The sequence below is a fragment of the Podarcis melisellensis genome (assembly GCF_964234715.1).
Source record: "Podarcis melisellensis genome assembly, chromosome: 2".
Classification (NCBI taxonomy): domain Eukaryota; kingdom Metazoa; phylum Chordata; class Lepidosauria; order Squamata; family Lacertidae; genus Podarcis; species Podarcis melisellensis.
The window spans coordinates 71,695,673-71,714,772 of NC_138529.1; the positions used below are offsets into that span (position 1 = coordinate 71,695,673).

Sequence of the window (19,100 nt, forward strand, 5' to 3'; positions counted from 1 at the left end):
CCTACAGATGGGTTCTGATGAAAGGGCCTTTCATTGCTGCTCAGTCAATCCCATTTGTTTTCAGTCCTGCACTAACACCGAGAGGACCTATTTATTTTATTTTTACCTTTCCCCCTTCCTTCCTCAAGGATCTCAGAGCAGAATACATAATTTGCTGCCATTTTATTTTCACATGGCTGGGGAATGGTAACTCATCCAATATCATCCACTGTGTTAGTTTGATTAATGAGTTGGTTTTACTCTTCTTATTTCATTTAGTTTTATGGTAGATGTGATATAGTGTAAACTGCTTTAATTGTATAGAAAGGTCACCTATAAATGTTTTAAGCAAGGACAATATTATATCCTTTGTTACTTAGCTGTGAACTCTCTCTTCTTTGCTACTTCCCATCACTGGAAGACTTTACACCCCAGCATCCATTGTACTCCTTCCTCTGGTGTACTGGAATGCCTAATGAAGATATCACATTTACTCTCTATCTCACTCCTTTATCATCTCCTAACCTTCCTTTGTCTGTAAGCCTACTTAGATTGTAAGCCTGATGGCCTGGCCTGTGCTCCTTATTTTGTTTTATGCACAGTGCTTGATTTATGTAGGCGTATTAGAAATAAACAACAATTTTAATTTTCCCTGGATTTGGAACATCTAAGTAATCACTGGCCAGTTGCCAATCTCCCCTTCTTGGGCAGGGTTCATGAATGGGTGGTTGTGGGCCAGATCCAGGTGCTCATGCAGGAAACTGATTTTTCTAGATCCATTTCAGTTGGGTTTTAGGCTCGGATTTGGAACAGAAACTGCTTGGGTTACCCTGTATGATGACCTCTGTTGGGAGAGAGACAGGAGAAATGTGTCCCTGTTAATTCTCCTTGACTTCTCAGCAGCTTTAAAAGGTAAAGGTACCCCTGCCCGTACGGGCCAGTCTTGACAGACTCTGGGGTTGTGCGCCCATCTCACTTAAGAGGCCAGGGGCCAGCGCTGTCCGGAGACACTTCCGGGTCACATGGCCAGTGTGACATCGCTGCTCTGGCGAGCCAGAGCTGCACACGGAAACGCCGTTTACCTTCCCGCTGGTAAGCGGTCCCTATTTATCTAATTGCACCCGGAGGTGCTTTCGAACTGCTAGGTTGGCAGGCGCTGGGACCGAGCAGCGGGAGCGCACCCCGCCGCAGGGATTCGAACCGCCGACCTTTCGATCAGCAAGTCCTAGGCGCTGAGGCTTTAACCCACAGCGCCACCTGTGTCCCGCTCAGCAGCTTTAGATACCATCAAACATCATATATTTCTGAAGTGTCTTCAGTGTGGGGTTCCTCTGCATTCACTTTTATCCCTCATGCTGTTTAACATCTACATGAAACCACTGAATGGGGTCACCTGGAGTTTTTGAGTACACTCTCAGCAATATGCTGATGACATATGCAGATGTGGCAGTGAATGTGCTGGAACACTGTCTTGCCATAGTCATGAATGAGAGCCAATAAACTGGAGCTCAGTCCAGATAAGACCAAGGCCCTGTTAGTGGGTTGGAAAGATGGGAAGTTGCTTGCTCTTGATGGAGTTACACTGACTCTGAAGCAGTAGATATGTGGCTTGGGGGTCCTTCTGGACCCATTGCTGTTGCTTGAGGCTCAGGTGGCCTCAGTGGGGCAGAGTGCATTCTATCAACTTCAACTGGTGGCCCAGCTGCACCACTATCTGGACAGGGACAACCTAATTTCTGTCATTTATGCTCTGACAACCTCTTAGTTAGATTACTGCAACACGTTATATGTGGGGCTGCCTCTGAAGACAGTGTGGAAACTTCATTTGGCGCAGAATTCAGTAGCCAGGCTGCTCATTGGAGCACATTAACGTCAGTCCTGGCCCAACTGCACTGGCTGCTGATTAGTTTCCAGGCCCAATTCAAAGTGCTGTTTTTGACCTATAGAGCCTTAAACGGCTCAGGACCGCAATACCTCAAGGACAGCCTCTCCCCATGCTAATGGCTGCCCACCTGTGGAACACACTCCCCAGAGATGCTCGCTTAGCACCTTTATTATGTAGCTTTAGGCACCAGGCACCAGGCAAAAACATTCCTCTTCTCCCAGGCCTTTGGCTAAGCAAACAATCTATGGCCTTTTAAACTGAGAGGGGGTTTTGTTTTGTTTTGTTTGCTATTAAGTTAAAACATCATTGACAAAGTCCTGGTGCTGTTAGTTGATGTTTTATTTTTAGGTGATAATTATTCACCTGAAACTTTCTTCTTTCTGCTAATTAGAAAAAATAGGACAGACTATTCTAAGGATTCCCACTTTTCACTTACAGAAGCTTGAATGGCTAGTGATTAAAGAGGCAAAAAATTCCTAGGAGTTCAGAGTCATACCTTATTCTCAAAATAAGAAATGACTTATTTAATAAGAAAAAGCACTTATTATATGAGAAACATCATTAGCACTCCCTCCCTATTTGTTCCTCAGATTTTCTCCTCCTCCTCAGAAATCTAGACACCTCCCTTCTTGAGTTTCTAGAGTTCTGTATTTCAAAGTTTTGCATCTGTCCGTCACATTGTTTAGCAGCTGGATATGAATTGGACTGATTACAGTATGCTGTGTTTCTGCATCCTTAACATGATACTTCCTTGGTGTTATTATGTATCTTTTGTAATGTGATGTTCTTTTATTCTTATTCTGTATTCTTTTTCATTTCCCCCCCAGGACTGCATCAGTTTAGGCTCGGGAGAGCCAAGTAGGAGTCTATATCATTCCTTTGTCCTCTATCACAGCAACAGCCCTCGTTGGGGAGAAGTCATCAAACTTCCCATTCCCATAGACAGGTTCCGTGGTTCTCACCTCCGTTTTGAGTTCAGGCACTGTTCCAGTGAGTGCAACATGGTTCTCTGTCTGGAAGATACCTAATTTTCATAGGCTGGCTTTCTTCTGTAGATTATTTCTGTGCTGATTTTGCAAAGGATTAGGAGAACGTAATAACTTGAAAACATATGGTGGTTAAGGCATGTTCTCATTACCATTTCAGTCATTGATAGCTGCAGTAAAAACAACTGCAACAACCTCTAACAAGGCAGTTATTTGGGATAATTTGTAGCAACGTCAGATCCTGAACTGGCTAATAGATAAACCCCTCATCAAGTGTTGAGGGCTGGAAGATGTGTTAGCATATTACCGTATTTTTCGCTCCATAAGACGCACTTTTTCCCTCCTAAAAAGTAAGGGGAAATGTGTGTGTGTCTTATGGAGCGAATGCAGGCGGGAGGCAGGCGGGAAAAGCCCCCAGGAGCCGCACACACGCTCTGCGCGGCTCTTGGGGGCTTTTCCCCGAGGAGGGAGAAGGGACTGATGCGGCCAGTCAGTCCCTTCTCCCTCCCCGTAGAAAAGCCTGCAGGAGCCGCGCACCCTTTAAAGAGCCTCTTGCGGGCTTTTGTGGGACGTGGGGGAAGGGACAGAGGGCAGCCCCTCAGTCCCTTTCCCCACCTCCCAGAAAAGCCCCCAAGAGCCGCACTCCCTTTCACTAGCCGCGTGGAGCATCTTGGGGGCTTTTCCTCCTAGGGAGCTCCACGCAGCTCATCAAAGGGAGTGCTGAGCAGAGCCTGGGATGCATACAGGCTCTGCTCAGTGCTCCCTTTAAAAATATTTTTTCCCTTGCATTCCCGTTCTAAAAACTAGGTGCATCTTATGGTCAGGTGCATCTTATGGAGTGAAAAATACAGTAGTTATTACAGATTAAGCAAAAAATCGAATTTGGGCTCTGGAGAAACATATATATTCTGTTTTAGTTCCCTTTCTGAGTTCGTCCAGGAGCATCTTTTTTGAGGTCCATTCTAAAGTAAATGGTCTTTCTTTGTTTGTGCAGTAATTGGAGTTTTGTTTCTTTTAGCAAAATACATGGCTTACACTCTTCCTTTGTGATAGGGATATTGATTTTTACATATTCTCCTAATGCTGAAAGGCATAGTCACAAAAAATCAGTGTATTAGTCACTAGCCTAGTTCCCATGTCAGAGTTTGGGGTTGTGCTTTGTTTTGCTCCAAGGAAACCATGATCTGCTATTGGCTTCCTTGTTGTGATTTGTTTGAGCTAAACAAGCTGCATTTCCTGGTTAAGACATAATGTTAAGCCAGGGGTTGTGTTTTGTTTCTTCCCTCAGGGGACTTACTTCTGAGTAGATATATATAGTGGGAAGGACCTTTGGCCTTGCTATGGACCTTAGAATATATAGTGGGAAGGGGTTGCCATAAGCCTGACTAGGAAAAAATGGCCTGGCAAGAAGGGAAGATAATGCGGGAAAGGGTTCAGCACCCCTTCTCCATATCTCTATTGAACTTGCTCTTCCTCAGCTTTAAAACCTTCATTTGAAGACATAGGTCTGTAGCTGTTATGTCTGATTCATGGTATAGAATATTTTATGACTGTAGAAAGCACAATCAGAATTATGAAAATGCAAAATAGGCATCATGGAAAACCTTTTCTCTATCTATTATAAGTTACAGGGACAGGCTAAAATGCTAATTTGGTAGTTACTAGAATTCATGTAAACATTTTGTTTCTTCTTGCAGCAAAAGATAAAGGTGAAAAGAAGCTTTTTGGCTTTGCGTTTACACCACTAATGAGAGATGATGGCACCACCCTTTCTGATGATATTCATGAGCTTTATGTTTATAAGGTACGATAGTTCTTCACTCTTCAAATATTATAGGCCTACTATCAATTTATCTCACTGTTCACTGTGTTGTAGAGTACATCTATAATGGTTCAGATCTGCTAAAATAAGTGTTTGTACGGATCTTGATTCATCTGTTACAGTACATTACAAATTGTGAGATACTGCGATCAGATAGACCTTCACAAGCATCTTAACTTTCTCACTCTTTCTTTAGAATACCCTCCCCGCCTCTCTTCCTCCTCCTCTTCCTCCTCCTTCTTCCTCTTCTTCTTCTCCTCCTCCTTCTCCTCCTCCTTATGTCTTTATACTTGTATCCTGCTTTATATTTGGGGTCAGGATAGATGTCATGCATGATTACAGTCTTGAATTTTGCCGGGAGGGTGGGACACCTCAGTTCATGAAAGGTCCACAGTTTTAATTAATTTTATTTAATTTCGTGTGGGTATGGTTTTTTAAATAAAAAGTTAAACTTATTAATTATGCAAAATTATCATAGAAAATGTTCCCTCTCTTGCACAACACTAAGACCATCCTGGGACAACATTGTACAGTGGTACCTCGGGTTACATACGCTTCAGGTTACATACGCTTCAGGTTACAGACTTCGCTAACCCAGAAATAGTGCTTCAGCTTAAGAACTTTGCTTCAGGATGAGAACAGAAATTGTGCTCCAGCGGCACGGCGGCAACATTAGCTAAAGTGGTGCTTCAGGTTAAGAACAGTCTCAGGTTAAGTACGGACCTCTGGAACGAATTAAGTACTTAACCCGAGGTACCACTGTAACAGGGTGAAAAAATGAGTCCCCCCTTTCCCCTCTAAAGACTGCATGCCTTCCTGTGCCCATCCTTGAGGAGGGTGCCTAATGAGTGGAGACACCTAGGTGCAACAGGAATGGGTCCTTCTGAGCTCCTGAGTCTGCAGTCAGGGCCCTTACTGTTGCCACCAGTCATGCTTAGGACCCTTTGGGATAACTCAGGAGCCCCTCAGGGGTCTGCAGCCCACAGATTGGAAACCACTGAAATAAGGTGTTCTACAGAGGCTTATAAACAGTACAACCCATCAGCTCGACTGAAAATTAATATCTGGATATAAATAGAGGTTATGTTTATAAGCCTTGAGAAGCAAGCTGCTAATAAAATCTATTCTGCTGTAGTAATCATGTTTAGCACAGGGATGTATTATTTTATACTTTATATATACTCCTAACAGAGGTGTTTTATTTTTACCAGGTATAACCTAGCTATTTAAAAGGAAGTTAATTGAAATGGAAGGTGCATGTAGCTTTTTAATTATTACAAAACTTTTGTAGTAGTCTCCAACTCCCATCAATCCCAGCCTGCATGCCAAATGATCAGAGATTATAGGAGATGTTAAAAATATCTAGAGGGCACTAAACTGAGGAAGTTTGGTCTATCTGAACTGATAGAAAGCTGTTTTCCAAAGTGTGTGCTGTTTGAATGAGTAGCATACATATTCCGAATGCAGAATGTCTGCGTGCCTAGAATCCATATAAAGTCCTCCTTATTCTGTTTAGTGGCACAGCAATACATGGAGTAAAGCATATATAATTTTAAAGCTAAAGCAGATGTCCTTTTTTTATGTCTACAGTGTGATGAAAACAGCACATTCAATAACCATGCTCTCTACCTGGGTCTTCCATGCTGCAAAGAGGACTATAATGGCTGTCCCAACATTCCTTCAAGCCTGATTTTCCAGCGCAGCACCAAAGAGTCATTTGCAATCTCTACTCAGCTCTCTTCTACCAAACTCACCCAGAATGGTACAGCAGTTTTCATTTCAAGAAATCATGGGATGCAAAAAAGATAAGAGGGGGTGCTTTGTATACTGCATTGAAATAATGCAATGCATGGTCCTTTGAGGGGGGGGTTGTTGGCTTACTTTTGTTTTTATTACATATTTTCTGTTTTTAATCTTGTACTTTTTGTGTTGCGAGCCACCCTGAGATCTACGGATGAATGGCGATATGCCACTTTAATAAATAAATAATTACAATATTTGCTATATATTCACATAGAAAGGGGTATTTGAGTGCAGTGCCAGATTTAGGGTGATGTGGGTGGTTCTCTTGCACCTGTCAGCTGTGTGGTAACTTCAAGCCTCCTTTCTGCAGGGTTTACAATATTTTAGAGTGTACAGATAATTACCTTGAATTATGATGAATGTTTTTATAAAGGCCATCAATAACTGCTGGGGGTAGTTTTTTGAAATCACAGGTGAGGAAAAGCATGCATTTTGGGCAAAGCATTGAGATCAGAAAGAGGTTTCAGGAGACCTGGATAAAAGAGAAAAGATTCTGCTGAGTAAAATCCCTTCTCAATTGATTTTTAAACTTGGCAATCATTGCTTTGTTTTTGTTTTTTAATTAAGACAATACACTGAGGAAAAGCCAAAGGAATTCATTAAATGAGCTCTCTGCTGTAGCCAGCATTCCCATTTTGGGAACTAAAAGCATGCTCCTGCAGACAGCTTCAGCAGCCTCCCTTCCACCATCTCTTGATTTTTGATCAAATAACTAAAGCTAAAGAAAACTATCTTGATTTTTGATCAAATATCTAAAACCTCAGTGTCCCTTCCAACTCTACAATTCTATGACTTGGAAGAAACATTTTGCATGTTTTTTTTTTTTCTTTTTAGCATATATTGCTCGTCATAACTAACTTCCTGATATTTTTGTTTGGCATAGTGTAAAACATTTTAAAAGATGAAGAATAAAATTACTTAATTGTCAAAGATGTGTTGTTTTGTGGTGATATGATTGCTATACTTATGCATTTATGCAATCAAATCCTAAGCGTGTTCACTAAGCATGTCTTACTGTGCTGAATTTGGATGTGATTTTCTCCCAAGTAAGCATGTATAGGATTAGAGCACTAAATCTTGCCGATTTAAAAATTTGTCTGTCTGAAAATTTTTAACCATTGTCAGTTGTTCGCAGATATCTGATAATTCTACTTATGCCAATTTTCCATTGTAATTAGTATGTTTAGTATGTTATACTTTGTGTTTCTATATTTATTCTTTCAATTATTTACAGTGGATCTACTTGCTCTCTTGAAATGGAAGGCTTATCCAGATCGTGTAATGGATATCTTAGGAAGACTGAGGCATGTCAGTGGTGAAGAAATTGTTAAGGTGCTGTGTCCCCTCCAAGTTGTTATTAATGTGCAGCTATTGTGACAATTAGTACAAATCTTTGAGGAAGAAAGCCTCTGCTTTACTTGCTCTGTCTTCGATCAGTAGGTGAAATCAAGATGTGATTACCTTAAGCACAAACCCAAGAAGTGCTGAGTTAGCAACGTATGGTTGGTTCATGGAATCAGTTTTGCAACCAGGTGGTAGGGAGAATGTGATGTTGCTACAGAGCTGCATCTCCTCCTCCTCTCTTTTCTGGCAACATCTAGAAATGCATAATGATTGACATTTCGCCATACTCTTAGGTTTGAATCCAACACTGTGTAACAGGGCTTATAATTCCTCTCTTCCCTGATGCAGCCCCTGCCCACTCCTAAATGTACTCCAGAGGGTCTCCCCACACTTAGCTATGGTTTGAGGGTGTGCAAGAAGCTGAAGGGAGGAAGAGAAGAGGGGGAGTTTTCATTTTGCAAGCGGACCTCTGCGAGAGCTAGGAACCATTACAATTTACTGATAATCTTGGATTTGTATTTACGTAGGAATATAAATATAATTCCTACCTAGCAGTTCGAAAGCACCCTTAAGTGCAAGTAGATAAATAGGTATCGCTTTATAGCGGGAAAGTAAACGGCGTTTCCGTGTGCTGCGCTGGCTCACCAGAGCAGCTTCGTCACGCTGGCCACGTGACCCAGAAGTGTCTTCGGACAGCGCTGGCCCCCGGCCTCTTAAGTGAGATGGGCGCACAACCCTAGAGTCGGACACGACTGGCCCGTACGGGCAGAGGTACCTTTACCTATAAATATAATGAATGTGAAATAATGCTATATAAGGTAATAGTCATCACCTAGGTGATACTCATCGATTTCAGTGTGCCTACTCTATGACTTGGTGGCAACCCACCCTATGTCTCATAATTTTACTCTGGAGAACTAGGAGCAGTCTTGAATCTCTCTTTCTTACACATTATAAATGGTGTGTTTCGGTAGAATTGTTTACCAGGAGAAGTCATTTGAATGTTTGTGCCTTTCCAGTTCTTGCAGGATATCTTGGACACATTATTTGTGATTTTGGATGACAACACTGAAAAATATGGACTGCTGGTCTTTCAGTCTCTTGTAAGCATAGCACACCTCTGAGGGATGAACAGTTTTGACTTCCCTTTATCCATTATTTTTATGACCTTTGTAAGCTTTGGTGATCTGTGTCCTTAGGTGTGGTTTTGTCTCTCTCTTCTGCAGGTGTTCATCATCAACCTCCTGCGTGATAGCAAGTATTTTCATTTTCGACCTGTAATGGACACTTACATCCAAAAGCACTTTGCAGGAGCGCTGGCCTACAAGTAGGTTCTATTTTACCATCATTGTACATTAGAGTGTCACTTTCAGATGAGATGGATAGCAACAGTTCTAATTTATTGTTTAGTAGAACATCCAGTAGTACGAAGCAATCTTACTGAATAAAAGTTTGTGGCATAAAACAAGAAACAAAATAATCCTTTTCAATTAAAAAAATTGGACGACAGTCATAAATGGGGATGTTCTCGCTCTGAGTCTTCTGAGAGGGAGCATGCCATAAGAGTTGAAGGAAATTGGGTGGGGTCAAACAGGACCTTTTCTTAATTAGACTCTGTTTTTATGCTTTAGCTAAAACATCTTGCAGCTTCTTTGTGGACCAAAAGATTTTTCCATCAGTTAACCATCCTTATAATCACTTAGTTTTACTCTGGAAGAGCACTATTTACAGACAGTCAATCTCGTTTTTCAGAAAAAAGATAAACTGAGGCCAGTAGATTTCTCTCAAGATTACAAAAACTCTGGAGAAATCTAAAGCAGTATTTTTGTTTCATTTTAAAGCAAAATAGCTTTGTGACTAGTATCTGCTGTAATCTCCATGCCCAATCTCTTTTTGTCTGTCTCCATCATTGTTAAATATGGAAGAGTAATTATTTTGGGTCACCAAGAATATATTCCTATATCCCACTTAATTATATGTGCTAAAAATCTCAATAGACCGAACTATGATATAAAACCTAACTTAATTTATTACTAGCAAAGGATATTTAAAAACATCTTTAGATGTGAGCATGGCTGGGGTTGGAAATGTATCAGTATTTTGTGTTTTTACTCAGAGAACTTATTCGGTGTTTGAAGTGGTACATGGACCGATCAGCAGAACTTGTACGACAGGACCATATTCAGGAGGCAATGCGGGTATGTTTTCTATAGAAATGCCGTCTGTTTAAAATGACTCTTACATTGAAGTTTTCTGTTGTGCAGAGAGCTCTGTCTTGAAAAGGTTTTTGTTACTGATTATCTAGGGAAGAAATGAATCTTTTTATCCTGTTCAAATTATAATCTTAAACTTATCTCCTTGAGTTTGAGAATGTACATAATTGATTGTACATATTTTGAACAACAATAAAAACCCTATGAAGAAAGAATGACTGAAAATCTGTCTCGAAAGACCTTTGAGAGAAATAAATATTAATTGTATGTATTCTAAATGTGCACTGCTTGCTCATTAAAAGTAGGTTTTGTTGAAATGGCTACTTGAGTTAATCATACTGGTGTTGATGAAATGACTGGCAAAATATATATATGTCAAAATGGTCAATTTTGGTTAATTTTGAAGGCAGTTCATTTTTAAGATACATATTGATCAAAAACCTACATGCTACTAGAAAGGATATATATATGTACAAGCCTAACAATACTATAGATTCAGTAGGCAATTGCAGCAATGAGAAGGGGGCGGGGGAGAGTCTCTTCTTTCCTCTGATGCAAGTTGGTGGAGAGATCATTCTCAATTGCATGGGGAAGAAAGGAAGGGTTCACCCCTAGAAAAGGCTGGTGGGGAAAACATCACACATACCACAGCAAGAACTATGTGGGCTTCTCAGGCTTGGGCTGCAGTGGAGAAATTTCTCCTATTGCCCATCACTGATTAATGCCTGTATAGGTGCGTGGTATATGCATGTGAGAGCCTGCACGTTGGCCACCATTACTGCAACCAGGCTGAAGAAGGTTAGCCACTCCTGCTTTTGAAGCCTATATGACTTGAAACTAGGCTATCCAAGGGACTGCATTTTCCTATATAAATCTTGATTCGTTACTAAGATTTTAATCAGAGGCTGCTCTTTGGGGCTCCTTGTCATCTGTGGTGAGGTTGTGGTTAACCTGTTAAAGGGCTTTCTCCCCTGTTGTGGCCAAACTTTGGAACATCCCCCCTTGCCCTCTGCCTCAGAAGGTTTGCCTGGCACTGAACCTGAATTATTTGGTGTTGGTATAAAATATTTTAATTTCGCAGGCCTTTTAGAGTGTTCTTATGGGTGTTTGATATAGTTTTGGGGTTTTTGTTTTATTTTTGCTGCTTTGTTTTTGGTGGGCAGTGAAAACTAACTTTTTAAAGTAACTTCTTTCTTTAGAGGTTTTAACTAATCAGATACATATCCAATTTTGGAAAACGAAGAATTATTAATAATATATCTAATTTTTCCCTCTCTGGCTCTTTCTAAGCTCCTTTTCTTTTTCTCTTGTTGTACTGATTCCCTTCCTACTCCTTAAGGCCTTGGAATATCTTTTCAAGTTTATTGTGCAGTCTCGGATCCTTTACTCCAGAGCAACTTGTGGAATGGAGGAGGAACAGTTCAGAGCCAGCATCCAAGAGCTTTTCCAGTCAATCAGATTTGTGCTTAGTCTGGACAGCAGGAGCTCAGAGACTCTCATCTTTACACAGGTTGGAAATATTCAGTGCTTCAGTTAACCTCTGTGTGTGAAACAGGCAAATAGTTTGTGCGTGTGGGTGCAGTTGTTGCAAGCTTTGCTCAGGTAATAGCCTTACTTGCAAATTGTACTGGAACCCTTTTATGAAGTAGATCTGCACCAGTTCAGAGATGGAGAGCTGCTACCTTGCATTAATGTATGTAGGGGCGAGCAGGCATTTTAATTCCCTTTGGTGTTTGATTTAATGCCTTGCTTGTAAGAAAGTTTCAGAATTGGCATGAAAGGAGTGTAATCGATAATGACAAAAGCAGGAGTAGTTCAGACTGAAGCTTTTCGTTATAGTAACTGCTATTGGAAAGTTGTACATTGTATGATAATTATAAACCCATAAAATCATCCTCTGTCTAAACATCGTTTGTCTATAATATTTGTTACATATTATTACTGAGCATCAGATTATTCTATCCTTGCTTTAAACTAGCAGCACATTACGTAGTTCAGCTCCTTATGGTGTACTGCTAAATTCTTATGATCTGAGGCACTACACGTGTAGTAAACCTATTGTAACAAGTATCTACATACTATAGCAGGTGTAGCCTAGTGTACATATATCATTCATTCCTTAGGAGAGGGGTTATTTCAACAATGGGAAGGTGTTGTTTGCAGCTGCAGCAGTTTTGCTAGTTAACAACCAGCATTTGTAAAAATACTAATACAACAGAAATAACTACACAAAACAGCTGCCTTGCGGAATAATCTGTCATTTCATCACTTTTTTGAGATTAATCGCATAGTTACTTTAACAATTTAACAACCATTAAAAAAAAAACCCCATAGCATTAAGATATGCCTATTTTTCTATTGGGTTTAAAATATTGTGGCTACGAAAAGTATAACCAAATTAATCACTGGCTATACCAGTACATTGAACAAGTATAGCAATACACACTATATGTTCTTAAATGCTAAACCTCTGGAAGGTTGAAGTAAAAAAAAAAAGGAATGGGATATATATATATATATATTCTACAGTCTTATATCAACTGTCCACTTTTTACCACATGTTGAGACATAATACTAGTCAAGTAGGTAATATTAATGTTTTGTCTTCAGCAAATATTTCTCTCTAGAAATACCACCAAGCTGTGATGGTTGTCACGGCAATAGTGCTCACAATTGAAACATCTGAGCAATGAAACAATGGCATGGTGGTTGTGAAATGACTTCTTCTCAGAGGTGCATATTGCACCATCATTGTACATTTTTCAGCAATTGGTCAAGACACACCCCTTTTCCCAGACCTTTGTTTGAATCTATTTATGTTTTTCCTCCTCCTGCACTACGAATCTGTGCCACTGTTTTATTACTCTGATATTGGCTGTCTTTGTAGTTTTTTATTATTTTAATTGTACTTATTTTAATTGTGTATTTCTGTAAGCTGCCCTGGGACCATTTGGCGAAGGGTGGGCTGTAAGTGAAAATGATGATGGAACTGTGAGAAAACACTTCTTGAGGATCTTTGGTAACTCCCACTTTAGCCATGTGCTTTAATCACATGCTCATTAACACGACCAAGACGAGTCTAATTGCTGTATATTTGTTATTTTATGCTTTGAAGCCATTAAGAAAGGACAACTCTTGATGGCGCTGGTCTCTGCCAACTCTGCCTTTTTCACCAGTTACACATTGATACGTGAGGAGGTTATATATTCATGAAACTTGACCTGTTTAAATACTTCAAAAGTTTACTTTTTTGTTTCCCACTTGCCACTGTGTTGCCCTTTGACCCTAACTGCCCCATAGGCCCCTCAGCCTGGAGGACAGGTGAGCGGAGCAGGGACATGTACCCCACAAAAATGTGGTGGTACTTCAAGGCCGTCGTTTAATTCTGTAAGTAGTTATCCCCATATCCTGCACAACCTTTCATCATGGATGTACCCAGTGACTGTTGTCCCCCACCCAATCCATTTCTCTGCACTTAGAACTCAAATACACCGCACAGTTCAATGTTTGCAACTACCAGGTGGTTTTCACAGCACTGGAAATTTAACATAAAGGGCACTAAACTGTCTGCATGAATCAGCTTGATTGTGAGAACTAGTGATTAGAGAGAAGATAACGGTTCAGTTGTTATAGGTTACTGGACATCATCTCATGGTACAAAGAGTGTCTAATAGTGGCATGGGCATGAAAACTCATATTAACAAAAATCGTTAATGGAAGACCAGAAAAGTTGAATCTTGGTTATACTTTATTCTCAGTGATAATTAAATATTAATTTAGTCACAAGAAACAGTAACAAAGGGGGAATCAATTTTGGACTGGATTCTCCCTCTCCCCCTGCATTATATTAAGATTTCCTTTGGTGTTGGGACCATACAGCAATGTGTTCTCTCTAATTACAGTTCTTCTGGTGCTCCAATTTCTGAATACATAAACCACTAAAGATAATGCCTTTTGCTCATGAATATGAATTTGATTTTGCATACGTTATACTATATGCACTTAATAAGTCAAGGGATTGACTACTTCCTACAATATTTAGCTGTTATCTAGTTGCATTATTTTGGTTATGTTTTTGCGTTTCTTCTGCATTTAGGTCATTTTGGAATAGTAAATGGAACGAAAAATATTATGAAATGTTATAAATAATCAAAACCTTAGCAGAAGTCTGTGCCCATCTTTCAGCTCAACTTCCTTGAAATATTATGTACAGTGGATGCTCGGGTTGCAAACCTGATTCATGCGGGATGCACGTTTGCAACCCGCGTCTGCACACGCGTGGGTTGCGATTTGGCACTTCTGCGCATACGCAACCGCCGAAACCTGGAAGTAACCCGTTCCCGTACTTCTGGGTTTTGGCGGTCCCCAACCCGAAAAGACACAACCTGAAGTGGCTGTAACTCGAGGTATGACTGTACATCCTTGTTAGTTAAACAAGCCAAAGTTGAGATGAGGGGAAAGTGAAAGTAAATATTGGCAAAGTCCTTTTCCTGTCTGTGTAGGAGGAGGGGAAGGAAGGGCTGGTATGTGCCAGCCTATGGCTTGAGTCAGTCTTTTAATTCATTTCTCCAAATTTGTAAACTGCCCTTCATCATGTCAACATGATCCTAGGATAGTTTCCAACAATACACAAATATAGAATGAGCAAAAATTATAAACAAACTAGCAGCCTTGTACCTGGCATCGCTTGAAAATCTTAAGAAACCAACAAATCAGTGCAGTTTTGAAAGGGTCAGTGTGCCATCTTGTTTAAAATGATATGCAGACCCAAGGCTTTGCCCTGAGTCTCAGAAACCATCATGCAAAATATGGTTATCATATATTAAGAGGTGTCCAAATGCATAGTAAGCAAACAACTTTGCAAAATAGTAGATGCTAGAAAAGCCTAATGAATAAAATAGTATTAGAACAACAGCATGAGACCATACAACTAGTAGTTTGGCTACTAGTGTGAGTTAGCTTCAAAAGACCAGGAGAGGAAAAATGTTTTTACCTTCCAAGAGCCCATCAGAGTTCTAGGTGATTAAGAGCTTTCAGTACTAATACTCAAACACTGAATTAGACCAGTAGAATATAGGCAGCCAGCGCAGATCCTGCAAAATTGGGGTTATATGACTATGTACAGAAGTACCAGCCCACAATCAAATGGAATAGTTTTTCACTAGCTGTAGCCTCCAGAGTGTCTTCAAAGGAAGCACAATGTACATTGCAGTAGTCTAAACACGAGATTAGAAGAGCTTGGATCCCCATGGCAAGGCTTTCCCAATTTAGAAATGGTTTGTTGCTGCGACACCAGCTGAAGCTTGCAGCAGGGAGCCCTTGCCTCAAATGAGGAGTACCTGCGGACTTTTGATCTGTTCCTTCAAGGGGTGTGCAACTCTATTTAGACCAGGAGTGCCTTCATCTTGGCAGGATTTAGCTTCAGTTTGTTCTCTTATTTTAACAATATAATTTGTGAATGTATTGTAGGACCCTTATACATTCCAAGGTGTAAGAAATTATAGAATAAAATGATTATTCAGATAAGGATGTAGGATGCAAGGTGAAATGGAAATTTGCATTTATTTATCTTCATTTCATTTTGAATAACCTTAGACAATTGTTCTTGGATTACATAATATTGATTCCTTTTTAATTTTCCATAATTGCTTTTTCACGTGTGTATAACAGAGAAATGTATTATATATGAAAATAAACATTAAAGTGGGGTTGGATCAGTAGGCTTGGAACAGGTCATTATTTCTCAAACTAACTTTATTTCACAGGGTTGTCGTGGGTCTGTAAGTGATGGTGCTCTGAGCCCTTTGGCAGAAGGGCTGGGTACACATTAAAAAAACTAGGACTGTCAACTAATTAAAGAACTGTTCATCAAATGAATGATTGCCTTAACTGATTCATTCATTAATTTAATTGAATGTATTAAATAAATGTGTATATTATTTTACCTAAATATAACCTTTTTCAGAGAACTTAAAATTATTGAAATAAAATGCCATCATTGATATTTTCTTTTAATTCTCTGTTATACCAATATGCCACTATTAAAATGGCCTCAATAAAGAAAAAGTATGTCCTTAACTTCCTCCCTCAGTGATTATTAGTTGATTAAGCTGCAGAGTAAAGATGTGTTTATTCAATCTAGTGACTGAACAAAATATAGCTTGCAGCAGCAAATAAATAAATGTGATCCCCTGACTGCTGTTCTTTGAGCAGAAGTAATTTATAATTGAGGAATGGTTGTGTATCCTGTATACACTTATGTCTTTTGCCATTCTTGATGGGTTTTACAAAGTCCTGCAAAGTCTATGAACAGAGAAAGTATCCTTGTTCATACATAATGTTAAGCCAAACTGTAGCTTATCTCAGAGGAGCAAGCTTCCAGACAGAATATTGCAACCACTTTGCTCCTCCCTGATCATATTGCTTCTGTAGTTTGAGCTAAACTGTAGTTTGGTTTAATATGTCATCTGAACCCAGGCACATGGTTTATCCCTATCTGAGACATGAACTGCAGCTCAGCACAGAAGCAAAATGATCAGGGAGGAGCAAAATGACCGTGATCACCTCTCCAGGGATCTGCACATTTGCACATTCATGTTAAGCCATGTTGGCTGGAGGGTTAAGAACAAGCATTCTGGAGAGATTTGACCCTCTTCTGTTTCCTTTTCAACTTATTTTCTTTACCAATTGTGATGGGACGATGAGCTGCTTGTGCGTAAAATGCAAGTCCCTCAGAGTTTGATCAGGTTTTCAAACCTCTGCCTGTGACGGAGCCCCTCCAGCATGGCTGCGTCAATCACTAGTAGAATCCGAAAGTGGCTGCTTTCGGAAACGTTTCCAACATAAAAGCTCCTTAACGGAAACACGTCGTCTGGCCTCTCGGCGTGACAGTTTCCGTCGAGGTGTGGGTGTCCCTATAGGAGGTCCTGAGACCTCCCCACTGGTTTCGCTTGAAGCGTCTCTGAGCCATCCCTCCGACTCACTTTCCCTTGGAGTTCTTGCTCGCCCTCTACTGGTTCCCTCTTCCGCTGCTACTGCTCTCTCAACCTCAGGGAGCCTTTGCACCTGCGGCGCTTTAGATGTCAGTTCCCTGACATCCACCTCCCCTCCAGGGCCCCCTTCACCCCCTCCCGTCTCCTCTCCTACTGGCGGTGAGGAGGTAAAACCCCTGAAAGAACCTCCCTCATCTTCCGACGTCGCGAACACTTCCTTCCACTTGTTGCTGTTCCTACTCTCTAGGTACTCTTCGTCATCAGAGTCCACTCCATCTTCCAACTCCGACTCCGCGAACCCTTCCATTTCCTCTTCCTCATCGGTGGTGCCGAAATACTCCCTCCTAAACCTTGCTATAGGCTGAGGTTTCCTCGGGAACCTTTGGTGGAACGTTTCTGTTAAAACCTCGTCATTGACTTCCTCTGCACTTACCCAGGTGTTTTCTGACTCCGGTTCCCCTTCCCACGCCACCAAATACTCCACCTGATTACCCTTCCACCTGGAATCGAGGATTTCCGCTACATGGTTGCGGCGTTCCCTCTCTTCCAAGGCTGGTCCCTTGACGTGCTCCCCTTCACGTCCCCCCCTGTATGGTGACAGTAACGACCTGTGGAACACTGGGTGCAATTTCATGTGGTTGGGTAATCGGAGTTTGAAAGCTACCGGGTTGACCTGCTGAATCACCTCAAAGGGTCCCAATCTTCTGGGCCTCAGTTTCTTACAACCCCCTTTGAACGGCAACCCTTGGGTTGACAACCACACTTGATCCCCCACCCTTATGGTTTCACCTTCCCTTCTGTTCTTGTCTGCCTGCTTCTTATATTGTGCCTTGGCCCTTTCTAAGTTGAGCTGGAGCTGCTGATGGATGGCTTCCATCTCTTCTACAAAATGTTCAGCCGCTGGAACGCTCCATCTCTCCCCTCCTTCCCCTGGAAATGCCCTGGGGTGACACCCGTAATTAGCCAAAAAGGGACTCATCCCTGTGGACACATTCTCCGCATTATTGTAGGCAAATTCTGCCAACGCCAACTTTTCGACCCAATCGTTCTCTCTGTCATTGACATAACACCTAAGATATTGTTGAAGAATGCCATTTGCCCTTTCCGCCTGCCCGTTGGTTTCAGGGTGCCGGGCAGTTGAAAAATTAACTTCCACGTGTAGCAAGCTCATGAGCTTCCTCCAGAACCTGGAAGTAAATTGTTTGCCTCGATCTGAGATCACCCTCGAGGGAGCCCCGTGCAACCTAAAGATATGTTCCACAAACAACTTCGCCGTTTCTTCCGCTGTGACTGCATGTGAGCATGCTACAAAATGGCACATCTTAGTTAACAGGTCTACTACTACCATGATGGCTGTTTTCCCCTTGGACCTTGGCAGATCCGTCATAAAATCTATTGATATCGCTTCCCAAGGCCGTTCTGGTGTGGGTAAAGGTTCTAATAACCCTGCCGGCGCCCTTCTTTCCCCTTTGGCTCGCTGACATTGGTCACACCCTCTTACATACTCCCTTACATCTTCCCTCACCTTAGGCCACCAAAATTCCCTGGTAACCAACCACATGGTTTTGTGTTGCCCAAAATGTCCCGCCGTGGGGCTATCATGCAACTGCTTGAGTACTCTCCCCCTCAATTCACCTTCGGGTATATACAGTGCCCCTTTGTAATACAATGCCCCATTTCTTTCCTCAAAACCTCCGGGGCTCTCGCCCTCCCCCCTGAGACCTCTGAGCTTATCCTGGGCATATTCATCATTTTCCGTTTCCTCCACCAGTTCCCGTTGCCCCACCAGCGCCGCCCCACACACCCAGCGGTCCTCCGGGATGACATGTCTCTCTTCGATCACCTCCTCCCCTTCCCAATATTCTGGTTTGCGTGAGAGCGCATCCGCCCTGACGTTTTCTGGGCCTGGCACATAACAAATCTCAAAGTTAAATTTGGAGAATTCCTGTGCCCATCTCACTTGTCGTTGGTTGAGCACTCGAGCTGTTCTCCAATACTCTAAATTTTTGTGGTCGGTGCACACTTGCACCTTGTGTTGTGCCCCAATTAATAAATGTCTCCACCTCCGGAATGCTT

At 41.5% G+C, this 19,100-nt stretch overlaps 1 protein-coding gene across 9 annotated transcripts in view; it reads left to right on the forward strand.

Moving 5' to 3' along the window:
• The window catches only part of DOCK3 (dedicator of cytokinesis 3), a 147,936-nt gene that overhangs the window by 71,593 nt on the left and 57,243 nt on the right, over window positions 1-19,100 (forward strand). For all 9 annotated transcript variants that reach the window (XM_081900198.1, XM_081900195.1, XM_081900191.1 and 6 more), the window contains exons 16-23: window positions 2,692-2,854; window positions 4,548-4,654; window positions 6,263-6,434; window positions 7,710-7,807; window positions 8,839-8,922; window positions 9,046-9,146; window positions 9,936-10,017; window positions 11,372-11,542. In XM_081900198.1, the coding sequence (XP_081756324.1) occupies window positions 2,692-2,854; window positions 4,548-4,654; window positions 6,263-6,434; window positions 7,710-7,807; window positions 8,839-8,922; window positions 9,046-9,146; window positions 9,936-10,017; window positions 11,372-11,542 (978 nt within the window). The remainder of the gene's footprint in view (window positions 1-2,691; window positions 2,855-4,547; window positions 4,655-6,262; window positions 6,435-7,709; window positions 7,808-8,838; window positions 8,923-9,045; window positions 9,147-9,935; window positions 10,018-11,371; window positions 11,543-19,100) is intronic.